The sequence below is a fragment of the Scyliorhinus canicula genome, chromosome 1, assembly GCF_902713615.1.
Source record: "Scyliorhinus canicula chromosome 1, sScyCan1.1, whole genome shotgun sequence".
Taxonomy (NCBI): Eukaryota; Metazoa; Chordata; class Chondrichthyes; order Carcharhiniformes; family Scyliorhinidae; genus Scyliorhinus; species Scyliorhinus canicula.
In genome coordinates this window covers 49672863-49683232 of record NC_052146.1, presented here as the reverse complement: position 1 = coordinate 49683232, position 10370 = coordinate 49672863, and the positions used below count along the sequence as shown (strand labels likewise).

General features: G+C 43.1%; 1 protein-coding gene across 1 annotated transcript in view; it reads right to left on the bottom strand.

Moving 5' to 3' along the window:
* Positions 1 to 1664: 1664 nt before the first annotated feature.
* nipsnap1 (nipsnap homolog 1 (C. elegans)) overlaps positions 1665 to 10370 on the bottom strand; it is a 46005-nt gene continuing 37299 nt past the window's right edge. Inside the window, exons 9-10 of the mRNA XM_038790458.1 lie at positions 8353 to 8436; positions 1665 to 2767 (exon numbers count right to left, since the gene is read on the bottom strand). Coding sequence (XP_038646386.1) covers positions 2703 to 2767; positions 8353 to 8436 — 149 coding nt within the window. The 3' untranslated portion in view covers positions 1665 to 2702. The remainder of the gene's footprint in view (positions 2768 to 8352; positions 8437 to 10370) is intronic.

The following is a 10370-nucleotide window of genomic DNA, read 5'->3' as shown; positions in this document are numbered from 1 at the left end:
ATTTTTTTTTTCCCAATTAAGGGGCAATTTAGTGTGGCCAATCCACCCACCCTGCACATCTTTGGGTTGTGGGGGTGAAACCCACGCAAGCACGGGGAGAATGTGAAAACTCCACATGGACAGTGACCCAGAGCCGGGATCGAACCTGGGACCTCAGCGCCGTGAGGTACCAATGCTAACCACTGTGCCACCATGGGACAGCTTTTTGCCTGTGTTCAACACCAGCAAAAATGGCGACACGGGCGCAAAGTACCATGAGAGTCTGGAAACAGGACGAGATCTGGTTTCCTGATTTTCCCCGCCTCTTGCCAGTGATGGAACCTCCTTTCAATACAGCACGTCATGTCAACAAGGTTCACAACAGCAGACGGGAAACAGCCAAGGGGATGCTGCTGGTGGCACCGAGGTAAGTATAGCCCTTGGTGGGAGAGGGACATGCCCAAGCAGGGGCAATGGCAGGGCTGGCCCTGTGGGTAGGAGGGGGATGTTGCCAATATGTGGTGGTAGGGGTTGGGGGGGGGAATGGGGAGTGCCAAGGACTTTGAACGGGGGGAACTTGGCAGTGACAGTGGAAGCGGGCAGTTAGGGGTGGAACTGGCATTGATGGGGAACCTGACATTGAGGGGGGACTTGGCATTGAGGGTGGGTGATCTAGCATTAAGGGGGGGAGCTCTGGCGATACTGCAACGGTATTTGTTGGTTGTGGGGAGCCCCAATAATTGTATTATGGGGGGGTGGTGGAAGTCTCTGATACCTTTGAGGTGGTCTTCAGGCTGGGGCAGGGGTTGCGCTTGGGGGGAGCTTCGCTTCAGTTCTGATCTGGATGCCCTTTAAAGATGACGTCCTGATATATCAGTCCCCGCCCACCAGTCTGTGGCTCAAGATGCTAGCCAGGATTTTCCAGCCGCTAGGATTCCTTTTTCCTGCTGGTAGCGCACCCTTGTCCGCGGGTTTCCCGGTGGTGTGACATTTTCACAGTAACTTCGTTGCAATGTTAACATAAGCCTACTTGTGACACTAATAAAGATTATTACTATTATTGTTTTAACTGGAGATCCCATTAACAAGTGCTGGGGAGAGAGAATCCCGCCACCAGCGAATGGTGAGCAGCCAAGAAACATGCGGCTGGAGGCCCAAGGAATCCCGCCCATGGTATGAAACCTCAGCCGTGCATCTGTCAAATTATGGAAAAATTCTGCCCTTAGCGTTATAAATATACAATAATCACTAATCAATCCAGTAAGGAATTTGGAGTAAAGAAGTTTTTCCTCGAATGGTATGAATGTGGAACGTGCTACTGCATGAGGTGGTCAAGACAAATAACACAGGTGCATTTAAGGGGAAACTGGATAAACACATGATGAGAATGGAGTAGAAGGATATGTTGACAAGATGAAGTGAGGTAAGGTTCATTTGCTCCAGTAGAGCATAAACCCTGGAATTTTCCTATTAGGCCAAATTACCTATTTCTGTATTATAACATTCTAAGTGATGGTCAGAAATGTCCGCCGAAGGAAGTGAGGTTTAACCAGAGCTAAAGATGGGATTCAAACTTGGAACCATTGTTCACCAGCGTAATACACAACTGCTCCGTGATATAAACTTTGCACCTTGTAAAACTGTTGGAAGACTTACAAATAAAGAGAGCAGATGGAAACAGTGGCCCATTTTCTCACAAAATACCTCAAAAATGTATATTTAATTAGTTTTAGAATTAAAATTTGTACAATTTCTTTAAAAATACATCACAAACAGTAATCACAAAAAGGAATCAACAGCACGTTTTCAAGACTTCAACTGTAAACAGATTATGAAATAATTCAAGATCTATTCAACATTAAATTATCCCCAAATCGATTATAAAATGCACGGAGTACAGCATCAGTCACATAAGCATCTTCAATCAGAATTCAATTTTCCTTTTAAAAGGTCTTGAATTATTGCAGCACCAAATTTTGTTTTCAAGATCAGAAATTTGTGGCCTTAATTTTCCGTGGTCTAGTTTTCTAACGGCAATTCAAGTCAATTGGTCATTAGCAGCCATCTTACCTAATGGGAAGGAGGGTTTGTATAAAACATCCACCCAAAAAGAAACATTTCAAGCAATTAGGGAAAGTGTGAGAGTAATTTGTTGTTGATGCCTGATAGTGCATCAAGTCCCAAGTATTCTGAAATCACCCATGTGAATTACTAAGACATTTTAAAATATTTTAATACCAGTCAGCAGCTTTCAAGTGAGCAATGCATTTACTTTCCTGGTGTCAAGCTTTAATAGAGTCTAGAAAGGCATATAAAAACCATCAATGACCCGACACATGAAATACTGTCCCTTCGGATGTGATAAATGGCCACACACAGCAAAATGTGCACAGAAAGTAAAATAATTTGTGATTCGATTCAGCAGTAGTCTTTGTGCCAATATAAACAACTGAAAATTGACACATCAGTAAATTAGAAAAAAGTGGAATGAATCCAGCATTGCAATTACCGATAACAGAACTGCGATACTCTCAAATGACAAGACTATTCTGTCATTCTGTAAATGCTGGCTAAAGTGCAACCGGTGACTATATTTCTAGTAAACAATCTTTCCACGAGGATGGTTACATTTGAAGGCTAACACTTGAGGGAAAACACTGATCACTATATTTAATCTGTGCGGGATTTATGTCCAATTGGAATAGAAGAATGCCAAGAGATCATCATTGCAAAGTGGAGACTTTAAGTGGCATCATAATCCTCGATTCCATGTAGCGGATTAAAGGAACTAAGAATTAAGACACAAGGATAGAGTTAACCATTTCATTACATAAAATCAACACATCACTTATCTTTTGTTCTTCAATATAATAGGTCAAATGACCTAAACTCTTGTATAACTTAAGTCAAGATTTTAAATCACAGACAGCTGAATTTTATTCTGCTTGTCACTGCAATGCATTTCAGAGATAATAACATCAACAATTTGCATTTAAATCAGAATTTTAGCGTAGAAAAAACATCTTTGTGTGCTTCATAGAAGCGTATGGGAAAAAGAATAAACACTGACCTGGAAAGGATGCCCATAAACCTGGTCAAAGGCACAGCTCCACCAATGCCTCAAATTTAAAATTCCCATCCTCTTATTCAGATCCCTCCCAATGTCTCTATTGTCCTCCAACCTTACAACTCTGGGATCTTACCCTTCCCCACTCTCATACCACCACTGACCCTCAGCTGTCTAGATCATAAGCTCTGGAAAACCTTCCCTAAAACTCCTCTCTTTAAGATCCTCTTCATTAAAACTGAACTCTGAAAACCAGCTTTCAGTCATTCCTTCTAATATCTCCACCTTTGGGCCTGGTGTCAATTTTATCTCCTTTGAGGAGCCTTGGAAAGTTGTTATATTTCAGGACCTTAAAGGAAATTGAGGTGGAGAGGTTTGAGGAAATAATTCCTGAGTATTGGGCCTAGGTAGGTAAAGGTATGCCTGTCAATGGTGGGTCAAAGGAAGGAGACAAGGTGAGGCACATGAGGCTGGATTCAGAGGAAGGAAGATTTCAAAGGTGGAATTGTAGGACTGGGGGAAAGGTGAAGCCATTGTCCGTGTGGCGTTTGCACATTCTCCCCATGTCTGTGTGGGTCTCACCCCCGCAACCCAAAGATGTGCAGAGGAGGTGGAATGGCCATGCTAAATTGCTCCTTAATTGGAATTGTTTTTAAAAATGTTATCTGAGCCATAATTTCCTCCATCCAATAATTGGGAAAATCATTGCTTTTGGCCTCTCCCGCAAAAACCTGACGTCCTTTTCACCAACACGATTTTCTCTCCTTGGCACTGACTCAGGCTGTTCAATTCTGAGATGAGGTGCTGACCTCCTATACTTCCAGCCTCCACATTCCATAAACTGTAGCTTAATAATAATAATAGTAATCACTTATTGTCACAAGGAGGCTTCAATTAAGTTACTGTGGAAAGCCCCTAGTTGCCACATTCCGGCGCCTGTTCGGAGAGGCCGTTATGGGAATTGAACCCACGCTGCTAGCCTTGTTCTGCATTACCAGCCAACTGTTTAGCCCACTGTGATAAGGATTGGGGCTACAGTAGCAAAGGAGAGGGAACCATTTACAGGTGGGTAGCACCTGTAATAAAATGTATTTCAGGGCAAAAAAACCCCAACAATGGTTAAAGATTAGCTGAAACCTGATGAGACGTTTGACCAAAACCTAATTAACCCATCTTCATCATTAACTATTAAATATAAGGTTACGTTTTCTCAGGGGATATTGGTTCCAATCATACCATGGCAGCTGGTGGATTTTAAATTCAATAAGTTCAATGAATGAATCGAAATATCTGGAATATAATACTAGTCTCAGTGACGGTGAGATTGAAACTATTTCTGGAGACTTGGGCTCAAAACCCACCACGGCAGGTGATGTTTTCATTAGAACAACGGAGGTTGAGGGGGTGACCTGATAGAGGTCTACAAGATTATGAGGGGCATGGATAGAGTGGATGGGTGGGCACTCTTTCCCAGGGTGGAGAGGTCAGTCACCAGGGGGCATAGGTTTAAGGTCGTGGGGCAAAGTTTGGAGGAGGGTTTTTTTACAGAGTGGTTTTCCGTTGCCAGAGGAGGTTGTGAAAGCAGATACATTCATGCGTTCAAAGGGCATCTTGACAAATACATGGATAGGATGGGTATAGAGGGATTCGATACTAGGAAATGCTGAGAGTTCAGGCCAAGGTTGGTCTCATGTCCGGTGCAGGCTTGGAGGGCCAAAGGGCCTGTTCCTGCTGTCTTGTTCTTTGTTCTTTGGTTCACTAATGCCCTTCTGCTGTCCTTACCTAGTCTGTACATGTGACTCCAGACCCACAACAATGCTAAACTGCCCTCTGCCCTCTGAAAGGGCTGAGCAAGCCAGTCAGTCATAGCAATTAGGAACGAGCAATAAATGCTGGCCTTTCCACAAAAGAATAAAAATCTTACTTGCAATAAATTTTAGAGCAATAAATATTAGATTGTTCAAACTACTGCAACAGATTATACAGGGTAACACTATGTACAGGGTAACACTATGTACAGGGTAACACTATGCACAGGGTAACACTATGTACAGGGTAACACTATGCACAGGGTAACACTATGCACAGGGTAACACTATGCACAGGGTAACACTATGTACAGGGTAACACTATGTACAGGGTAACACTATGCACAGGGTAACACTATGTACAGGGTAACACTATGCACAGGGTAACACTATGTACAGGGTAACGCTATGTACAGGGTAACGCTATGCACAGGGTAACACTATGTACAGGGTAACACTATGCACAGGGTAACACTATGCACAGGGTAACACTATGCACAGGGTAACACTATGTACAGGGTAACACTATGCACAGGGTAACACTATGCACAGGGTAACACTATGTACAGGGTAACACTATGTACAGGGTAACGCTATGTACAGGGTAACGCTATGCACAGGGTAACACTATGTACAGGGTAACACTATGCACAGGGTAACACTATGTACAGGGTAACACTATGCACAGGGTAACACTATGTACAGGGTAACACTATGTACAGGGTAACACTATGTACAGGGTAACACTATGTACAGGGTAACACTATGTACAGGGTAACACTATGTACAGGGTAACACTATGCACAGGGTAACACTATGCACAGGGTAACACTATGCACAGGGTAACACTATGTACAGGGTAACACTATGCACAGGGTAACACTATGCACAGGGTAACACTGTGTACAGGGTAACACTATGCACAGGGTAACACTATGCACAGGGTAACACTATGCACAGGGTAACACTATGCACAGGGTAACACTATGCACAGGGTAACACTATGCACAGGGTAACGCTATGTACAGGGTAACGCTATGCACAGGGTAACGCTATGTACAGGGTAACGCTATGTACAGGGTAACGCTATGTACAGGGGAACACTATGTACAGGGTAACACTATGCACAGGGTAACACTATGCACAGGGTAATACTATGCACAGGGTAACGCTATGCACAGGGTAACGCTATGCACAGGGTAACGCTATGCACAGGGTAACGCTATGTACAGGGTAACGCTATGTACAGGGTAACGCTATGCACAGGGTAACACTATGCACAGGGTAACACTATGCACAGGGTAACACTATGTACAGGGTAACACTATGCACAGGGTAACACTATGTACAGGGTAACACTATGTACAGGGTAACACTATGCACAGGGTAACACTATGTACAGGGTAACACTATGTACAGGGTAACACTATGCACAGGGTAACACTATGTACAGGGTAACACTATGTACAGGGTAACACTATGCACAGGGTAACACTATGTACAGGGTAACGCTATGTACAGGGTAACGCTATGTACAGGGTAACGCTATGTACAGGGTAACACTATGCACAGGGTAACACTATGTACAGGGTAACACTATGCACAGGGTAACACTATGTACAGGGTAACACTATGTACAGGGTAACACTATGTACAGGGTAACACTATGTACAGGGTAACACTATGTACAGGGTAACACTATGCACAGGGTAACACTATGCACAGGGTAATACTATGCACAGGGTAACACTATGTACAGGGTAACACTATGCACAGGGTAACACTATGTACAGGGTAACACTATGTACAGGGTAACACTATGTACAGGGTAACACTATGTACAGGGTAACACTATGTACAGGGTAACACTATGTACAGGGTAACACTATGTACAGGGTAACACTATGTACAGGGTAACACTATGCACAGGGTAACACTATGCACAGGGTAATACTATGCACAGGGTAACACTATGTACAGGGTAACACTATGTACAGGGTAACACTATGCACAGGGTAACACTATGTACAGGGTAACACTATGCACAGGGTAACACTATGCACAGGGTAACACTATGCACAGGGTAACACTATGTACAGGGTAACACTATGTACAGGGTAACACTATGCACAGGGTAACGCTATGCACAGGGTAACACTATGTACAGGGTAACACTATGTACAGGGTAACACTATGTACAGGGTAACACTATGCACAGGGTAACACTATGTACAGGGTAACACTATGTACAGGGTAACACTGTGTACAGGGTACCACTATGTACAGGGTAACGCTATGTACAGGGTAACACTATGTACAGGGTAACACTATGTACAGGGTAACACTATGCACAGGGTAACACTATGTACAGGGTAACACTATGTACAGGGTAACACTATGCACAGGGTAACACTATGTACAGGGTAACACTATGTACAGGGTAACACTATGTACAGGGTACCACTATGTACAGGGTATCACTATGCACAAACACAGATAGAAATACATGGCACCACTCAGCGGCCTCCACGCCCCCAACCTGGTGTCAGGACGAGGGCATTGAATCTCGCAAGAGGCTTCTTGCGAGATTTGCGGCATTCGGATCGACTCACGGGATCACTGGACGTGACCCAAATCAGCGTACTTAAATGCACCATTAGACTTATTTAAATATGCCTTTGTTGGACTTTCCCCTGGGACCTAACAGCCCGCCTGGGAGACCTTGCCAGGGTGCCGTTTAGTCCTGGTTGACACAAACGTGGACCAGTCGTAATGGCATCTAGGGGAGTCACCCAGGCAGTTATAGATCCCTGGGTGGTCGGGGACAGGGCAGGGTACCACCTGACATTCCCTCTTGCACCCGTGCACTGCCACCCTGGCATGGGCACTGCCAGTTTGTCACTGCCAGTGATCGGGCATGGGGGGGGGTGGCTATCAGGTGGAGGGGGTAGAGGGTATGTTCCCTGGGGTCTTCCCAAGGTTGTGGGGGGTGGGTCAAAAGCAAGGACGGGCCTGAAGGGAGGGGGGAAAGATTGGAACATCCTTCCAAAACCAAACCCCAATCTGCGAGGAGCCTTTCCTGCTGGCGAGCTGAAGCTCACCAGCTAGAAATCAATCCAAGTGCAGCCTCAGCGGAAAGAAACTCCTCAAGGCCAAATGAAATAGCAAAGTGCCATTGATTAGCGGGGTGTTTATCGGTGTGGCAGTACCAAGAAACAACCCGCTAAATGTGCCCGAAACCAGACTTGGAAATGTTTTGGTTGAATCTCACACATAGAATATATTGTACACCCTGTTTCTGATGCACATTTATTGGTAATTGTAAGCTGCAGGTAGGCATTAGTATTTTCTTAATATAAGATACTTTGAATTTCTAATTTATCTTCTATTTCTCCTTCACGCCTTTGAAACGACTTGCACCCATCTTAACCAGACTTCTAATTGTTTCTGTTTTTGTTGTAAGATTTCTCAATGCTTAAACAATAGGCTGTAGGTTACCTGTATAATAGACACATTCATCCCAGCCAGACTTTTGCCAGGCTGCATTCCGTGTTTCCTGCCTGGATTGAAGGTCTGAGTAAGCTAGAATTGATAGAAAAAGATGAAATTAAGTATTTGTTGTTATTATTCGCTTCAATTTTGGTGGGCTGAGTAAGGATAAGTGTTTCAACTGGCAGGTGGGTTGGTAACCGGAAGATCCAGATTTAGGATAATTGTCAAAAGAACCAGAGGGGAAGTGAAGATGAATATTTGTTTTAACAAAAAGTGAATTGCTATGACCGCCAATGCGCTAACCAAAATGGTGGTAGAAGTAGAATTTTGCGGCCATTGGGATTCTCCATTCCCGCTGGCAGGGCACCCCCGTTTTCCCGGAGGCGTGGGGTTGCTTCAATGGGAAATCCCATTGACAAGCGGCGCGAGTAGAAAATCCAGCCAGCGAACGGCGCACTGCCGAAAAACATGCGGATGGAGGACCGGAGAATCCAGACCAATATTAAGTTTCAAAAGGGAATTGGATATACTCCAGAAGAGAGATTTTCAGGACGGTGGGGAAAGAGCAGCACCAAGTAAACATCTTTTGTTAAAAGCTGGCCAAGACTCGATGGACCTAAGTGGGCTCCTTCTGTGCTATTTCATTCTATGAATTTATAACAGGGCTGTTCAATGCATTCGATCGTGTCTACATAACCGGACGATATCTTTTTTTTTTTTGGTTTATGCAACTTTATTAAAAAGAAAAACCCAGTGAATATGAGCTATTAGTTGATCAGTCAACCAACAGATTTGAATCATAATTCAGTGCCATGTAAAAGTGTTCTGGGAAACAGATTAACTAATAGCGTTTTTTTTTAAAGCAGTACTATAAATGAAATTTACAAAAATGATCTGAGCTAGTCCATTTGGGAAGGTGGAGAGACAGTAACTTCCATTTCCATTCTGCGCAAAACCAACAAAAACCATAAGTCATTCCTTTTATTAACACATGCATAAAATACAGCGGATATTTTAATTAATGCCGACATTATAACATCCTGTACCAATCCACCATTGATAACAAAGTTATGAGCATAAAGTAAATAAACTCAAATGCCATTTTATGTGAAGAAAATGAAAAATGCCATCCCAACAATGCAGCAATCCTTTAATGATAGAGTTTAGCTGCTGACCATCCAATTCCAGATTTAAAAAATCACCACTTACAGCAACGAGGAATGCTTTTAGTCTCATAACCAAGTTATTATGAAGGTATTGGCCACTTAACACATACTCCATATATAAAGGAGGTCAGAGTTTCAGATGATTGATGAAACTATATTAGAAATTCAGAGAGCTGGTCATGTCGAAGCAGGAAGTACTAAATTGTTTTCTCAATAGCATGTGGATGGTGGAATGAAGGATGTGGTCTTATATGGGGGCAGCCAAATAGAAAACCAAAAATCAGAATTTAAAGTTTATTCCAGCTATAATGTACGATATTTGAATTCCAAGGTATCACATTGCATATTTCAGAGTCCATTCCCGGGCTATTTTGTTATACTTTTCCCTATCTGTTTTGTAGATACGTGCAATCTCTGGCACTAGTGGGTCATCAGGGTTTGGATCACATAACAGTGAACAAATGGACAATAGAACTTTAGAAATAGTTAATGCAGGGGACCACTGTGATCTTAGAATATCAAGACAGATGCTGCCATTACTGTTAATAACCGGACGATATCTTAACCTCTTAATCCATTTTGTGTGACAAATGTAATACTCCACAATCCAAGTGGTCAAAACCAACAATTGTGCTAACCAGTGCCACATGAATATGATGGAAAGGTGTTAAGAACCCGGCTGAAATTAGCTGCGAGAGTGTCTCAAAAACCCCCAAAGGATAACTGGAATAGTTGGTTCTCAGTGGTGTACATTTGTTTGGAATAATGTGAGGAACAAAGTACATTCCAGTGAGTAACCGGTCCAGTCATTGTGTAAACAATTAATAAAGTATATTTAATAAAGTAAAAAGGGAAAAA